Raw genomic sequence first — 18,579 nt, forward strand, 5'->3', positions numbered from 1 at the left:
GCCATGGTTTTACTATAGTACTTCATGGTAAACATGACTCTTCCTTTGTTTTACTATAGTACTTCATGCAACCATGACACTACCTTGGTTTTTCTATGGTATTTTATCATAACCATGACCCTACCATATATTTACTATATTGCATCATTGTAACCATGTCACTACCACGTTTTTATGGTACTCATTGGTAATCATGACACTACCATGGTTTTACATGAGGTACTTTGTGGTAACCATGTGAACCATGAAACTCACAGTTCAGTTAACCTCTTGGTCTTTGGTTAATTAGTGATCTTTTTATATTTACAAAAATGGTGATGTACTAAAAACAAAAACAAAAAAAACTAAAAAGATCCTAACCTAGCTTCAGCAAACAACATGTGTTTAAATTAATAAAAGGCACCCATGACCCTGTCGCCACTTAACCAGATGCCCATCCTTGGACCACTTTTTGGTAAGTACTAACCACTTTGTACGCACCATAACACCTGCTGTTTTGGAGATGCTCGTACTCAGTCGTCTAAACAATTTGGTTGTTTAAAAAAAAAAAAAAAAGTCGCTCAGATCCTCCTTATGCTTGCCCATTTTTCCTGCTTCCAACACCTCAACTTCAAGAACTGACTGTTCACTTGCTGCCTAATATATCGCATACCTTGACAGGTTCCACTGTCACAAGATAATGGTAGGGGAGTGGTACTTTCAGGGATCATTTCTAGACTATCTAGCTAGGAAATGTGATTTGAAAGCGTTAAGTCTCTCTAATCACAATGATAATGATTCTACTGAGCGTGAATCGGATTTTGGCTAATGATTCTTTAATGGCTCTGTTTCTTATGAAGCGCTAGAGGAAGAGGACATGATGGTAGTTCAGTGGTTAAGACATTGGCCTACTCATGGGCACAACATGAGTTTAAATCCCAGCAATACCAAGCTTCTGCTGTTGGGCCCTTGAGCAAGGCCCTCAACTGCTCAGTTGTATAAATTAGATCAATGTAAGTCGTTCTGGACAAGGCAGTTCGACTAATGCCATAAAATGTAAATAATCAATGTTATTCACTCCACCTTTCAGTGGGTTTATGTTATGACTGATCGGAGTATGTTCTAAACCGTGTAGATATTTTATTCTGATAGATTGTAAATAAATATTGACTATAGAATTGAAAATGTTCCCATGTAAACTTCATTTTTTTTACCACTTTTATTCTTTTTTTAAAGTCATTTTATTACCAATTTAACGTTATGTCTGCAGAAGAGTGATTATTATAAACATGGCAACTCGCACTGAGAGGCGCTCAAGAAGTCCCGCCTCTTCCGGTACCGCCACTTCCTGGAGACGGAAGCGTTTATTTTCATAGGGAAAATGGCGGCTTCTGAACCGAACCGCGCTGTGGATGTGGGCGAGGCTGCGTCTACTGAGAAACAGGGACCGGATGTTGGTTTCTGGGCCGGACTCGGGCCCATAGTGAAGCGAGAGCCGGTGGTTAAGCTCCTGAGTCCAGTGAGCGGGTTGGAGGCTTTGACGTGGTCGGAGGATCACCGACTCGCCGTGTCCACTGTTAACAGTGTTTCTATCATGGAGCTGGTGTGTGATCAGCACACACACAGCCAGGGTTTAGTGCTTCACCGCACTCACATCCCAGTACCGGAGGCCGTGTGTGAACTGAAGGTAAGTATCAAAACAAACAAACAAACAAACAAACGCACACGCATGGAGATGCAACAATAATAACTCGCCTACACTGCATGCGTTATTACCGTATGTTATCTAGTGCAAGGAAAATAAGAACAGTGTGACGTGAAGGAGAATTAAAGGTTAAAATGTTAAGGAAAGGGGCATAATAATAATAATAATGATAATATTGTTTAATTTATATAGTGCCTTTCCAGAGCTCAATGATGCTTTACAATAGCAATACAATAACACAAACAATGAACAATCATGTGAAAAACAGTACACATAATACAGTCACTGAGAGCAAAATGTATAGCAAGACATTAGGACGAATAACACTAAGAAACAGATTGAAGTTGGAGATGGATGTGACCGATTGAATTCCAGATCCTGGGTGCTACAATGCTGAAAGACCTGCCATACCCTTAGTGGAGAGACGAGATCTAGGGACAGAGAGGAGGCCGAGCCCAGAGGACCTGAGAGAGCAGGCCGGGTTATAGGGGATAAGCAGTTCACTAAGATAGCGAGGTGCCAAACTGTGAAGTGATTTAAATGTAAGAAGGATTATTTTATATTTAATGTGAAATGAATCCGGTAACCAATGCAGTTCAGACAGAATTGTGAGCAAAGTAATGTGAGCTGAGCGATTGGTACGTGTAAGAAGTCTAGCGGCAGAGTTTTGAATATATTGCAACCTAGCAATAAAACTTGCAGGTAAACCAATGACGAGAGCATTGCAACAGTCAAGACGTGAGGATATAAATGCACAAAAAAGTGTTTCAGCGTCTTTGAGGCTAATGAAGGGACGGAGGTGAGCAATGCGACAAAGGTGAAAGAATCCCGTTTTAGAAAGGGAATTTATATGAGCTTCAAAGGTGAGGGAGGGATCAAAGACGATGCCTACTTTTTTTTTTTCTTTTTTTTTTACAGTACTAGATGGGATGGTTTAATGAGAGTACTGTCATGCAAGACATCTACAGCTTTGCGAGATCACATCTTAATTACAGAGTTTGACATGTCAATTGTTCAGGGGGGTTTTGTTTCCTTTGAGAGCAGGAGACTACGGGTTGATCATTTCCCGGTTCAACAGCTAGTGAGCAGGTTTTGTAGGTGTGATGGCAGGAACATGTCCTACAACTCATCATAAATCTCAGACATTTAAAAAAAAAAAAAAAAAAAAAAAAAAGTAAAGTCTCCTTCTAGTTTGTTAAAAGTACCACATTGAAGTTAAATGTGCATTCTGTATGTGCGACATTGTATAAGACGAGTACATTTTCGAGGCAGTTTTCCCAGGATGTCCTCATGCAAAAACAAGTACCTAAATTGCCTACATATGGCCAACCTACTTTGTAAGAAAGTGATTAACCATTCCGTCACTTGTCATAAATTGCAGAACACTGTCATATAATTAATCGAAAAGTTTCAGTGTTGAGGGAGTGACCTTGTCATAAATAATATCCCCAGTCCCACAATGATGCACTGCATTACTTTGAAATTTGTCTAGACGGCTTGTTTTAACATCGACACACACTGAATTGTGGTTTGTCAGTCATCTCTGCATAATATGATTATAACTATGTTTTTTTTGTTATTAGGTGGGCCCGGAGGACAAAGTGCAATCGGCGAAACAAAATTTTGAGAACTCTGATGACCCTTCAGTAAGGCAGGTTTTTCTGCTGGACAGAATTATGAATCCCCAGGGCGGCGCTCTGCGTGGCGTGAAGTACACCAGCTGGTCCCCGCTCGGCTGCGATGTGAACGGGCGATGCATTCTGGCTTGCCTGACTCTAGACTGCCGCTTGACCATTCACAGTGGCCACAAGCGACTGCAATGGACTCAGCTTCTGAACCTCACGGAGCTTTATGGTGACATGCTAAAATCGAGAAACTACTCGAATGCTAATGCCTCTGAACCCTCGCTGGAAGACCTGGAGGATCTTGAGGTGCTTCAGAGTAGGTATCAGATGCAGACACCTGTGCGCATGGAGTGGTCCAGCCTGTGCAACACGCATCAAATTCAGAGCAACAACGAGTGCAAGGATGTCGGGACGGTCCTCCTGGCTGTCCTGATGGAAAACGGGGACTTGGTGGTATGGCAGTTCCGCCTGCCTGTACAAGGAAAGGAATCGGTGGTCTCTTGCAACACAATCAAATCGGGAGTGTCGTCACCGAGTGTTTTAGCCTGGTGGGAGTACGAGCATGGTGGACGCAAGATGAGCGGCCTGATCGTGGGCAGCACAGTGGGACCTGTTAAAATATTGCCTGTGAATTTGAAGGCAGTGAAGGGATACTTTACTCTCAGACAGCCAGTGGTGCTGTGGCAAGACACCGATAATATCCCAGTGAACGACGTCAAGTGCATCGCACTCTTCCACCCGCAGCAGAAGTGTAACTGTAGCTTGGTTGTTGCAGCGCGAGGCCCATATGTTTTCTGGTGCTTGTTGCTCATCTCCAAAGCGGGTCTAAACGTGCACAACTCTCACGTTACTGGCCTTCACTCAGCACCAATTACATCCTTAAGTGCCACACACAGCGGAAGCTCAGTCTTCACCTGCTCATTGGATGGCACAGTCAAAAAGTTGACGCCGGTCTTTACTGACTCTGCAATCCTCTTTAAGCAACAGGAGGTGGAGCTTCCGGAAGGTGTTCGTGGTTGCCGCATCCACGGTATCGCCACCAGCCCAAATGGTGCCTACCTAGCTCTGGCCACCACAGAAGGCATGATCAATGGGTTGCACCCAGTTGTCTGCACCAACCTGGTGCAGTTCATCACACTCATGACGCCAGACAAAGCGGGGGCAGAGCTTCTTGAATCACAAACACAAAGCCTGTACAAGCAGACTGACCTGCTGGATCTGGTACGATGGCGTGTAATGCATGACAAACGGATTCCTCAATTCCTCCAAGACGAACTAGATGAAAAGACACCCACATCAAACTCGACGTACCTTTGGAGACTCAAGCTCTTCCTCTTGCGTGTCCTCCACCAGTCCTTACAGAAGGTGCCAGTGGAGGCACGCTGGAGGCCCACCCATGAAGACAGCAAAGCTTTCCTGCCCGACGAGGTGGAGGGAGACACCGTGGACGAGGGCACGGTGGCCGACACCTCTGAGATAAACGAGTCCAAACCGAAGGAAGCTGAAGTAGAGCCAGACGAGGAGCGAATGAGTGAAATTACAGCATGGATTGAGGAGGTGGAATCGCACTTGACACGTGAGCACATGAAGAGGGTGCTAGGAGAGGTCTACATGCACACCCTCATCACAGAGAATACGTGCATCCCCACTAAAGGGATCTGTGACTTCCTGTCCAACGATCCTACCAACGAAGATCGAGCTGCCAAGGTGAGTCATCACACTGCGGCAAATCTGTTCAAGTACATTTGGGGTGTTTTGTAGTGTATATATTAAAGTGCACCTATTATGGTTTTTCAAATATGACCTTTCGTGTAGTATTATAGAGCTGTTTGTGAATGTAAAAAGTCTGCGAAGTTTAAAAAAACGAAGCGCACGACAGAGTTATCGACTCCCAAAAGAAAGGATCGATTCTGATCAGCTGAAACGAGTCTTTAGTAATTCCAGACTTACTTCCTGCACAAACCTATGTAGGTTTGTAACAAAAAAGCCCCGCCTCTGGTCTTCATTGGCTACTCGCTGACAGCGGTAGACCAATCACAACAGACTGGGACATCTGACCAATCAGAGCAGAGTATGCTCTCTGAAAGGAGGAGTTTAGAATGAATCCTTTAGAACGGATCATTGAACGAGTCGTTTGTGCAACTGGGAAACATTTTAATTATGAGCACATTTTAAAGTGTGTTTTTTTTTTTTTTTTTTTTTTACCTTGGATGCATGTAAATCTATTGTATGAGACCTTTTAAAATAAAATTAGGCACGTTTCAAAACCATAATAGGTGCGCTTTAAAATACATTTTGATTCATCTTTGGCCATCCCTGCCTATAGCGTTAGGTTCAGTTCAGAAGGAACGAGCACTGATAGTTCCACATTAAATAGAGATTTCTATTTGCTCTATGTACGCTTCATAATCCTGCACACACTCGGAACACTCAAGCATCAGAAATCTAAATTTAAATATAGATACTCGGATGTTATGATGTACATCACAAATTCAAAAGATATATCCTCCGACACAGTGTTTGTACTTAAGTCGTTAGCATCATCATTTATGAATATAGCAAGCCAAATCCTTTCTCATATTAGTATAAAGGTTCATCTCGAATATTGCTGCAGCATTAGATTTGTACAATAAATCTTTGCAGGCCTGATGTGATGTTATAAGCAAAAAGGGCAGATAGATTAAATAAATAAAGATTGATTGGACCCTATTATAATATGATGTGGATTTTGTTTAAGGATGACTACGTATTTCAGATGTTTGCTCAAAAAGTAATAAAGTCGAACGATGAGAGGCGGAAGCACACTAAAGGTCAGATCTCAACATATCTATAGCGAATGAATAGAAAGGATTAAAAGATTTATTGTCTATCATGTCTTGCATTCTCCACAGGTTCTGATTGGTCACATAATGAAGAAAATGAACAAGCAGACATTTCCCGAGTATTGCAGCTTGTGTAAAGAGGTTCTACCCTTTACTGACCGTAAGCAGGCTGTGTGCAGTAGCGGACACATATGGCTCAGGTAAGACTGTGTGCTGTTACACAGCTGTGTGCATCCTCATTATAGTCCAAGCATATTTCATATCCAAAAGTTTTTCCAAATGACAAAATTGTTTGCAGGAATTTAAAATGTTCCTTAGGGATGTCATTCATTTTGGCACGTAGTATTCATACGGAAAATACTGTTATTTTTCAAAGGTAGTTATTACCGAATTATTTTTGCATTAGAACATTTCTATTGTTTGAGTCGAAAAAATTGTTAAAAATTTAATATGAATTGAATTATAAATTCACCTTCGTCTTGTGATTTAAATAAATAAAAAATTAAAAAATAAAGGTAATTATGCGAACCATGTAGTAAAGCTTAAATTAAATCAATCATGTATGGGCCATGCTGATATAGGAAAATAATCAACGACAGGGTGGTGTGGTGTGATGCTCAGTCACCTCCTTCATTACCATTCTTCATTATGTTAGAATATCTACATGTATCGTAGTGTTTCATACTTTTTATGCCACAGCAATTTGCCAACTATTAATTTGTTGTTGATGGTTTTTTTATTAAAGAATGCCACATTGCACTTTTTTTTATTGATTTATTGTTACTTTTAATTTTATTGAATGTCCGTGAAACAATTAGTTCCTGTTATTGTTTACTATATAGCCACTATAAACAGTGTTTCTTTTTTTTTTCTCTGTCTTGAAGTTAATAAGACAAAAAAAAACACTCAGCTTGTCAAGTCCTTCTTTCCTGAAAACTTTCCCACATTGTACTGTTAAAGTTGGTTATAAAGATTGAGATTCAACTTTATTGTGTGTGTGTGTGTGTGTGTGTGTGTGTGTGTGTGTGTGTGTGTGGTAAAACATGATTTCTACACATATCCCCACTTGTGGAAGGAAGTTGAGGTCAGAGCACAGTTAGATCCCCTGCAGCAGTTGAAGGTTAAAGGGTTTTGTTCAAGACCCCAACAAAGGATCCTGGGATTTGAACTCTTAACCCTCTGGTCACTAGCACAGAACCACTAAGGAGCTGCTACATACAACCAACATTTGTTGGTTGGTTGGTTGGTTGGTTGGAGAGATCTCACTGGGAAGACAATGTTTACAGCAGAGAGCAAGATAAAAATAAAAATCGATGCCTGATCCCAATATTCAGTTCATTAGACTCTCTTAGAATAGGCAGGGGGTGGATGGGGTGGATTGTTGCTCTCCAGCCAATTGGGGATTGGCTTCAGTATTGCCTTGATATTGCAGGGGTGGACAAATAAGTTGCCCAGAAGCCTGGGACAATCTGATTTCCTGTGTTTAATGTCTGGGGATATTTGTATTTTTTTTGTTTGTTTATTCATATACACTACCTGTCAAAAGTTTGGAGACACTCGACTGAAATGTTTCTCATGATCTGAAAAACCTTTTGATCTGAAGGTGTATGATTTAAAATGTTTGAAATTGGTGTTGTAGACAAAAATATAATAGTGCCAACATATTCATTTATTTACTTTTTTTTACGGACGACTCGGAGCAAAATATTCCGAAAAGCAGCCGATAAGTGTCCAGCGTAGGTGGGAACTCCTTTAACCCTCTTACCCCGTATGGCCGAAAAACCGGCTTGCCCGTCTTAGATCTATTCCCGTAAGGCCGATATACCGGCTTGGTCGTCAATGTCAAATGCCCGTAAGGCCGATATAGGCTTTACAGTGTAAACGTTATCCCCGTAAGGCCGGTGTACCGGCATTACTCTGCTATGATTCCTTACTTATTTAATTATTATTTTTTAACCCGGAAGGTTGATGACGTCACGACGTGATTACGTTATTACGCCGGCATTACGATGAAGATCAAAGCGTGAATATTGGTGTAATAGTAGAAGTGAACTAAAAATGGCAAAGCGAAAAGCTAATCGTGTTCCAGCTAAAGTTACACCTACAGTGAACACCGGTACATCTAAAACAGTGGGGGGAAAAAGAAAACATACACAGGCGAGAGCGAGGATTCTAGATAGTGACAGCAGTGAAAGTTCAGGCGATGTTGAAACTGAAACCGAAACTGTTAGAGACGCAAACTCTCCTGATTCAGACCCTGATCCGTCTTCATCTTCAGCATCAACCAGTGCGACTGACACTGCAGGGGTCTGCTACGTACAGTGCAGTAGGTTTATGAACTGTAACACTAGGTTGAAACTTCCTTGAATAGTTTCTCGAGCTCCTGTGTGTGCGTTTCCTCTTTATTTTAGGTGTGTGCGGTCATATCAGGTCTGTCAGAGTGTGACGTACCGTCGCTGTCTGCTGCAGGACAGCATCGCTTCAGTGCCACAGCCTGAGGGTAAGACCTGGTGATCCATTGGAGTTCTGCCCAGCGGCTTCTCTCGACACACACACATACTACCTTTAATTTTCTGTAGGACAAGAGTTGGATGATATGATGGAAGATCAATACTGCAATATATTAATTAGGGCTGCATCAAAACCATGTTTTTTGTTAATACAGCATATGATGGAAATCAAAGCAAAGCAGGCTGCAAACTGCACTCCTTGAAAATATTATAAGGATATTTTCCTGCATCATCTTCCAACAAGTAATCTGATAAAACGTCTTAAACCTAAAACTCAGCACAAGGAGTTCATTGTAGGGGTTTAAAACTCCATGCGATACAATAGTTTCCATTCATAAGGCAATGATTTGATATTTAACCATACCACCACTGAATTCAAATTCCGTTTAGTAGCCTCAGATTGATACAAGACCAACTTTGTTGAGAATCTGGAGTAGGCCTACTATTCATTTGTGAACGATGACGTAGAGAAGGATTATTTTTAAAGTATATAAGTTACAGATAAATCACCTTGAGAGCCTATTAAATTATTTACACATCAGTTGTTTATTTTGTTCGGTAATAATCAGCTTGTAATCATTAATAATCGATAATAATGATGTTATGATTGTTGTCGGATCATTACAACCTAGTTCATTGCACATCGCAGCAAACAGCACTGCAATAAACACTAGCTCGGTGAAGAAAAAAATGTCTACAGACAATCCTAAGTGAGTGAAAATAATCACTTACCAAGTATGTTGGTTTTGATGTTCTTTGAGTGATTCTGACACTATAAGAACCAAAAAATACTTTACTTACAGCTGTAGAGAAGCACTTTTCTGAAATGGAACATGCGTTGATTAATAGATTACTAGTAATAGTAGGTAATTATTAGATTATTAGTAATTAATAGGTTACTCATTTCGGTATTCGTATCAACGAGTACCAAAACTGCTTTCGTAGTTGTATTCAGCCTGAAAATGGTATTGATGCATCCCAAGTCATCACAGCCTCTAGGGTCCAATGCAAAACTACTTCCCTGTGAGGGAATTTTGTACATTTCGTACATTTTTTGCCTAAGCGGTTACTTTATTAATTCCCAAAATAAACACACATCAATAGACTCAGTTTTCAAAGCGCTCACAAATTTACCCTGTGTATAATACTGCACAGTAAAAGGATCACTAGTGCATCCACAGAGATGCACCCATGCTGACATCAGCTCCCATTAAAGATGTATTAACTAACGAAACCGTAACTCTCATACCTGCAGTGTGACATTAGCTAATCATGTCGACTCAACCCCACTTGGCGAAACACAATCACGGAAAACGGCGACTTGATTGCTGGGTTATGTTTGCATCATGTTCTTCGCCTCTCTTGGATTTCCATTTCCTCTTTGCCTCTTTACAGATCCAGACTGGGTGAAGAAGATCTTACAGGGGCCGTGTACATTCTGCGACTCGCCGCTGCTTTGACACGCAGAACGTAGCAATGCTGCGAGCTGCTGATACATACCCAAAACCTTTGAAACTGGATGAATGAATTGTGTAATATTTTTTTCCCTCTTTTCTGAAGGTTTGTTTTGTCTAGAGCTTAAGATTGTTTTCAGTCTGTGATGCCAAGGTCAGTTGCGTGTAGAAATAGAAATGGTGGGAAAACCACCTCCACCTAAGACACCTATCCCTCCTTTTTTTTTTTTTTTTTTTTTTTTTTTTTTTTTTTTTTTATATAAATCTGCTGAACACTTTCTGTTTGAGACTTATGCTGCTACGATTCCGTTTTACCACAACTCTCTTTCAGCCTTTTGGTGTGGTTTCGCTTCTTAATTGGCTTTCGGAAACATCTCCATCGTCAGCGTTCTCCGTCTTCACATGAGAACTTTACACAGGCTGCGAGAGGAGAGATTAAAGCCTGCGAGAGACAGATCTGCAGCCAGAGACAGAGGCAAAAGTGTTTTAAGAGTGCGTTTCGGCTCTTCCCGAGGGATACGCCTCTAATGAGATACCAGAGTAATGAGGTGCGGATTCCAGCCACAGATGTGATTCTGATTTTAATTAAGAAGAGGCGGGGTTAGAGTGCATATTGTTAAATATAGTTAACCCTCTTTTCATGGGCCATGGGGAAATAAATACGGAAGCCGTACAGTTTGACACAAGATCCGCCTACATATTCCTCCCTATATTTCTACCACTGGGTCAGAGCCATGAGATGAAAAATGGTGGATCAGCACTGTCTTGTTCACTCTTGTCCCCTATAAACAGCTACTGGTCCCCCAGAATGCTGGGGTCATTGGAGCGTATCACTTGCCCCTGGGGCTTGAGGTAAAAGCGCTTTAGATTTGTAAAAAGACGCTGGTGTCATTGCTGATAGTACAGCTTTGTCGTAATGTAATAAAAAGCACTGCTGTTTGTGTTTCTCGTGGTCTATCAGTCCTCCACAAATACCGTTTTTTTAAAAATACACGAGAACATATTGGACGAGCAGAACTCGATTACGCAATGTTGTCGCATACAAAGCAAGCACTTCGTTCTCAAAGAGGAGCGCGAACCCAATGGGAGATCTTGCTATAGCACCAAATGTGACTGTTGTGTGTCACTGTAAATTTGTCCACAGTACCATCTTGAATGAATACTCCATCGCTTTGACCTTAAACTTATTGTAATCTCTATGTAGAACATTTGTGCGATTACCACAAACGACCAATTTGAACAAGTGAGAAAAGATTACATTTATTTACATTACAAATTTGCTTGAATACTGACTGATAAGGGAAGTCTCAGGGCAGCTGTTAGCTGTTGGAGTGTCAGTAAATGTTTATAGCAATCATGCTTCTGTAGAATGTGCTCTATAGCTATACAAATGGTCCTTTTTCCATTTGGGTTATAGTGGTTTTTCTGGGGTTTCCTTGTTTTTTGTGCAAGACTTTGTTTGTTTCTAAAATAATGGGTCAACTGACAGTATAATATTGATACCACGATAAATGATTTCTGAGAATGTCACTATTACTTTCATAATATGACCTTGGCATGGGTGCCAGATAGGTTGGTTTTAATTTTTTTGTAAAGCTCATATGCTTGGATTTTCCCAGAACAGTCTCTAGCGTTCACACAGAATCATGCGGAAAACATAACAACCAGCGAGCAGCAGTTCTGCAGGCGGAAACGCTTGTTGTTGAGGGAGGCCAGAGAAAAAATGGCCAGACTAGTTTTAGCTGAAAGGGAATCTATGCTAACTCAAAAACCACTCTGTACAACCGTGGTGAGCAGGAAAGCATCTCAGAATGCACAATATGTCAAACTTTGACTCAAATGTTCTGACCGTTCTCTTCAATAAGGTGTTTCTTTTCAAATGTGTTTTTTTTTTAATGGAGTAATTATGGATTGTTTTTATAGTTAAATTGCAAAATAGACTTAAATATTCCTCGTTTTGCAATCGTTCTGTGATCGGTGCACGTAGACTACACATCCGATTGTTAGAGATTACTACAACAACAACAACAACAACAAAAAACTCATTTGAATGAGGTGGGACGTTAAACATGTTTTTTCTTTTCCTCGTTTGTTAGTAAGGCTGTTTTTTTTTTTGTTTGTTTAAAAAAAAAAAAAAAAAAAAAAAGGAGCTCGCCCTTTTGGTGAGGGCGTGTGCCATGCCGATAGGTGGAGACCGATCATGCCGAAGAGGTTAGCCGTGTTTTGGCGGAACCTCCTACGTCTTTAATATAATGAGATGTCTGAAAGCATTTGTACAATAATTACAGCCCCCTCCTCCTCCTGTTCTTTGTGTGCACACACTCCAACACTTCAAACACGGGCTTTGTTTCTGCAACAAACAATATTCATAGCCTTCAGGGCCATGGCGGAACTTCTTTTAAACAGTCATTTGGATTCAGTACTTTTGTTAAAGTGTGGAATAATGTAATAACGAGTTGCTATTTTAATTCATATTCATACGAGAGAATCTGCTTTGTTGAGCCAATATAATGTGTAGGTTTATTATGAATCCTCTCATCATGCACAGTATTTAGCTTAAAACTTTTAAATGAGTGATTGTTCCACTGTAGTGAAGCTACTGTGGAATTTCGACTCCAGTGCCATTTCTTTCTTTCTGCTGCTTGTATACTGTATGTGCTTTTGTTCCTTAATGGGCACCGTATGTCATAAATTAAAATGATGACTATGTATGTATATCTATATAATTACCTTTTTTTGCTGCCATAAAATGTATATATAATGTTATACCTTGAATAAAGGCAATGTTTTGTTTTGGGGTTTTTTTGCAAAATGAATTTTAGCGGTTTATTTCGTGTTAAATATGAATGATGTCGAATCAGTCACAGCACTGTTGAATAGCCGATTCTGATTGGTCAGAAGGCAATGATTAATTTTCTGTAACAGCTGCCCTGAGAGTAGTTCCAGACACGTGCCAGATTACATGTTTATATCAATCAAGCTCGTTCTTAATACGTGTTCTATTTAAAATCACTACTAAAAGGTTTTTTTTGTTTGTTTTTTTATAAATCAGTGTGCTCATTATTCCAGTATAGGGGAAGAAAGATGCAGACATTTTAAAAATAATGATAATAATTAAAGTAAACGAGTGGTTCTGAGGGTGAAAAGTTTGTGATGTGGCTTCACAGTGCATGCCCTCACATTAATTTCTCTCTACTCTTAAAGGATTCAGTAAACTCATTGTACTCTCAGACTAGTAAGACACACCAGCCCTCGTTTGTACCACAGATTTTCAAATCAGGCTGTTAACATGGCCCTTTAACAGCTACATGGTCCTTCTGGGATGCTGCCAGTGACCCATGACTGGCTGGTTTGCATCTGTGTCTGCGCGAGTGTGTGGCAGGGGGAGGAGATGTCAATAAGCACACTGCTTGTTTGACAGTGTTAAACCGCTCAAGTGGAACTAATGTGGACTCACAAAGGGGACAGACAGGCCTTTTACTGCTATATTAATTAAACCTCTACTCAACACCAGACCCACAACCAGAGAGAAGTGTCAGGGGAGTGTGGGTGTGTTGTATATATTATGTACATAGGTCATGCTAATACTTCAACTTGAAAAATAAGCAGACATCAGTGTTTAGGGCCCAGGATTGATGGGGAACTGTTAACAGGCCACCATACAAAAAGGGATTCTATGAATAGTTCAGGGTCCTTTATTTCGAATCCTCTTTGAAAGAACCTTTAAGAGTTCCCCCAAAGGAACAAGCCATGTTCAAATTTGTATTAGAAGTCGAGCTGTTCTTCAAATCAGAAACCAGAAGCACTTGGCCGTTCAATTATGTGATATCTGTTAAAGGTGCAATCAGTGAGTTTAGAGTAAATGACCTTAAGCTACACTTTATTGCCAAAAGCGTGTGGAAACCTGACCATCATGCCCATATGTTGGCCTTTCCCAAATTGTTGCCGCAAAGTTGGAAGCATACAATTGTACAGAATGTCTTCGTATGCTGTTAAAATACAATTTCCCTTCAGTGGAACTAAGAGGCCCTGTCCTCTTCCAGCATGGCGATGCCCCTGTGCACAAAATGAGCTTGATTAAAAGATTGTTTGCCAAGGTTGGAGCTGGAGAACTTGTGCTCTGGCCTCGACCCCACTGAACACCTTTGGGATGAATTGGAACGCCGACTGTACCCCAGACCTTCTCAACATCAGTGCCTGACCAAACCATTGCTCTTGTGGCTGAATAGGCAAATCCCTACAACTTCACACCAAAATCTAGTGGAAAGCCTTCCCAGAAGAGTGGAGGTTATTATAACAGGGGACTAAATCTGGAGTGGGATGTTCAAATAGCAGATATGAGGGTGATGGTCAGGTGTCCACAAAATCCCATCCTTAAAACTAAAACACATAGATCATGTAGGTTAAAACACTTAAACACTAGTACAAGAGGCAAAACGTGTGAAATTGACATGCTACACAATTGACAGGAAAGCAGAGATGCTTCCTTGTCCTAACTAATCAGATGATGGTACATCATATAACTTGTTTATTCCTGCATTTACAGAGCGTGAGGGGCATGGGGACCAGTGTTTCCGGTGAGCAGAGTTGCAGGATATTATATTAAAAAGTTTTGGGGGTTTTTCATCACTGACTGCATCTTTAAACCAGAAACTCAGTAGGGCACTGTTTTATTTGTCTCTATTTTCTCCAGCAAAAGTGCAAATGATTGGGGGTATGTTTGGGTGTGTGTGTGTGTGTGTGTGTGTGTGTGTGTGTGTGTGTGTGTGTGCGCACGCGTGCGTGCTTGTTTTTGTGCATGGTATTATTTAGAGCATGAAGAATTTATAATGAGTATTTTTGGTTTTTATATATAAAAAAAAATAATACCGGAAATAACTACTATGCGAAGCTATTAGAATGAATATTTATGAGACTTGTTATGAAATATTCATAAAGTTGGTTTAAAAAAACAAGGAGAGAAAATGGGGGAAAGAGATATGAGTGAGAAGTCATTGAGATGGAGGGAGGGAGGGAGAGATAGAGGGAGGGATTGGGCTACTGTCTTGACTTTGTCGTGAGGGTTTCTGACAAAAATGGAATCAAAAATCTGACATCTATTAAGAAAAGCACCCGCAGTGTCCTCCTACCAGCGGGCCTTTTTTTTTTTTTTTTTTTTTTTTTTTAAACTTTCCCTCCCTCTTTGCCTGTGGTGATGTTTCTTACATTCACCTGATCCCTCTCTCTCTCTTTCTCACCCTCATCTCCGCCTTTCTTTTTTTACTTCCTTCTCCGTTCCATCTACCCAAATAAGGAAATTAATGAGGGATAGATTCTTTACCGACTGCCCCCGCAATGTTTACCACTGATGAAATTATAATGCGGCCTCTGCTGTATTATTTATAAGCCAATTAGAGGAAGTGTTACTTGATTTGATGGGGAGCCGACACACAAAGTACATTTAACTAATACAGCGCGAGAGAGTAGCACCGGGAAAGAGATACGGACGGAGGGGAGGGGAGGGAGGCAGGGAGAGGAAGAGGAGGACAGCCGAGCCTGCCGAGTCCTCGGCGTGCTCTAGTATTACGTGCCTAATTGCCCTGCTTTATCTGTCTGTCACGGAGAGCCATGCATATTTCAGTGCTCCCAAACACTTTGATTGTTTGCACTCGTGTTGCGGCTGTAACAAGTAGAGCAGTGGCCAAAGTGGAGTGTAGTTAAAGACTGACAGAGAGCGAGGGAGAGGTGGGAGAGGGAGGAGGCCAGAGGGAGTGAGGGGACACACGACGTGGACGCACTGAAATATGATTAGATTGGGAAGAGATGAGAGAAATTGTGGGGGACTAATGAGTGCAAAACTCTTAGTCTACGCCCCCGATTGCGGCAACAGGCGCAAGAATGACTCCTTTGAGAGTGGACTTGAGAAAATACAAAAAGGAAAAAAAGGCTGTAGAAATGGGGGGTTAAAATAAATAAATAAATAAATAAATAAAAATCCAGGACAAAAATTTAAAACGAAGTTTACAATGAGCGGTTTAGATTAAACAACAAGGAGCAAATTTACTCACAGGAGATAGACACATTAAATAAATGTACAACAAAACAGTATAGAAAAAAAAATACGTAATTCAGACTGAACTGATAATACAGTATGTTCCACGAATACAAATAAAGATATGAATAGCAGGTGCACTTTTTTTTCTTGCCAGAAAGGTTCACCTTTAGTTGCGCGTGGTCAGATATAAAGCTTGTGGGACAAACAGACAGACAAAACAGATTAATATAAACATGTTGAACTGTGCAATGTATTTTCAGCATCCTTAGTAACCGCCTGCTCAGGATTGTGGTGGTTTAAATTAGGCTACTAGTTTGTTTATATTTTGGGAAATAGAACCATGCTGGGAGCTATCGTGGGAAAGGAAAAAAAATAGGGCAAATAACTGCACAAGTAGGATAAAAAATTTTATTTTATTTTTTTAAAACAATCCAGTTAATATCTCTAGATGAGACTGGAATTCACAGACCAAAAAATAAACCCTTGTTCTGATTTAAGCCACGCACTCATGGTGTTTAAATCTGAATACAGACACAGATACAAATATTTAGAGTAATAAATAGATGCAAATACAGATACAGATAGTGTCATTGTTTTACACCCCTAATAGGGTGCAGTTTTGTTCTTTAAGGCCTTTTTGGTCTTTAATTATATTCAAGGAATAAGCGTCACTAGGATTTAAACATGCACTACATTTACTTCCCAGGTAAAACACTCATAATAAATGTACAAACAACACCCCAATGACAAACTTTGTACACTTCAATGCATAGTTTATGACTCTGTTTTCCAAAAGCGCGTGGCATGATTCTTTTCAAACCCTTCAAATCTTTATGACCCATTTTTCCCACTGTTTATTGCGTAGCACAGTGCTTCAGAAAGAATAGTGCCTGAACACATCCTTCATCCTCCATCCTCCCCACAATCTGCTTTTGAAAGCCGATCAGACACTTATGCAAAGGAGGGAAATTGGAGCAAAGGCATCTTCAATTATCTGATGAGGCAAGTTTATCGGACCGGGTTTCTCTTTCCTTTTTTCTGCTCCAGGATCAAATAGCGGCTCTTTACATAACAAAAGAGCTTCCTGCCTGACCCGCTTCACTGAGCCTACCTTCAGATGCGGCTAGTGTCTTCCTAAGACAAGGCCGACGGGTTTTTGTTACTGAAGAACTCTAACCTGACTTAAAAACATAACCCAAGACACTGAAATTGCACTTATTACACTCAGCGCATTGAATGTTAACATTTAATAACATCAATTTCTTGTTTCTCAAAATCTATGAGCTGCATCATCACCTGTTTTATTTATTCATTGCTTTTAAAGCCTGTGTAACAGGATAGCTGTTAATTAATATAACTGTCAGGTAAAAGACTGCTGTCGGACCATCACCGATCCATCAGTAACATTAGCTCGGGCCTTCCACTCATGCTAGGCCACTAACTCTATGCCTGCTGCTCAATTAAGCTAATGCTATGTAAATGAGGTCTCCAGCCATTAGCTCCCACTTCGGGCCCCATTAATGGCATAATTGGGCCAATCCAAAGGGCATTTAATATGGCAGCACTCGACTCAGCTTCTCTCATCTGTAAACATGCTCCAGTTTTTGCAGGGTTACAGGTCAACAGCAAAGAAGCTGAGGATCATCTGACCCAGAGCTGGGAGTCCCTGACCCGATTCCAAGCTGAAATTTAACACAACTCGTTTCTAAACGACTACTTATGAGTTGTTTATGAATATAATTATTATTTCTTACAGAATAGGCACAGCCAAATACAATCAGCACAAAGGATAATATAAACTAATAAATATACAGGGACAAACATATAAATATGACAAATATACAGGGACAAATTGAAGAAGGTGCTAGAAGGTGGTGTTATTTTCTTTTAAATATGACTACACACACAAATCTAAGTTAGTACTGAACAAATAACAGGCAAATGTTACTGCATCATTAAATGTAAGAGCCAGCCATGTCATATCAAGGAATTTCCAATGACATGTGACTGTAAACCATCAAACCACATTGCAAGGTAGTGATACTGTACTCAATTATACTTACAAAAACAATAAGTAGCATTTTCTTGTTTATTAATTACTGTATGTGTAGCTCTCTAAGAATCTCTAAGCTTTATGAAATTTTTTTGAGATTTAGTCCTTTCAGAGGAATTACCCTGAGTGTGCAGAATGGTTTTGCCACATTTTTGAAGATCTCAGTGGGGAATCTGAGTAAGTATTGCATCATAAGATGTTAGAGACAATCACGCCCAATATGCAAATGCAGGCCATGCAACATCAGTTTACTAAGCAAAAGGAGATGCACAGCATATGTGTACACTTACTTTTCTCAAAGGGGTTCTTGAAACTGTCTTTGATAGGGAACTACTCTTTAATAGAATATTTAAGGGTTCCTCAGGAGGGATGAACTGAATTTAGAGTTCTAGATTTT

At 40.4% G+C, this 18,579-nt stretch overlaps 1 protein-coding gene across 5 annotated transcripts; it reads left to right on the forward strand.

Annotated features, from left to right (window-relative positions):
- The first annotated feature begins 1,338 nt into the window (after positions 1–1,338).
- Positions 1,339–12,907, forward strand: gtf3c4 (general transcription factor IIIC, polypeptide 4). Of its 5 annotated transcripts, none has more exons than XR_001815475.3 (5): positions 1,339–1,666; positions 3,268–5,016; positions 6,047–6,119; positions 6,201–6,331; positions 8,543–8,631. XR_001815475.3 is itself a non-coding variant. In XM_017493253.3 (5 exons), exons 1-5 carry the CDS (start codon positions 1,361–1,363, stop codon positions 10,099–10,101), a joined length of 2,340 nt encoding a protein of 779 aa, XP_017348742.1. In that variant the 5' UTR covers positions 1,339–1,360; the 3' UTR covers positions 10,102–12,907. The 5 variants fall into 5 exon arrangements, 3 of the variants coding, with proteins under 3 accessions (XP_017348742.1, XP_017348743.1, XP_017348744.1); XR_001815476.3 differs by lacking the exon at positions 8,543–8,631 and adding an exon at positions 7,207–8,439; XM_017493253.3 differs by lacking the exon at positions 6,047–6,119 and adding an exon at positions 10,037–12,907.
- The last annotated feature ends 5,672 nt before the right edge of the window (positions 12,908–18,579 follow it).

Source organism: Ictalurus punctatus, chromosome 18 (genome assembly GCF_001660625.3).
Source record: "Ictalurus punctatus breed USDA103 chromosome 18, Coco_2.0, whole genome shotgun sequence".
NCBI lineage: Eukaryota > Metazoa > Chordata > Actinopteri > Siluriformes > Ictaluridae > Ictalurus > Ictalurus punctatus.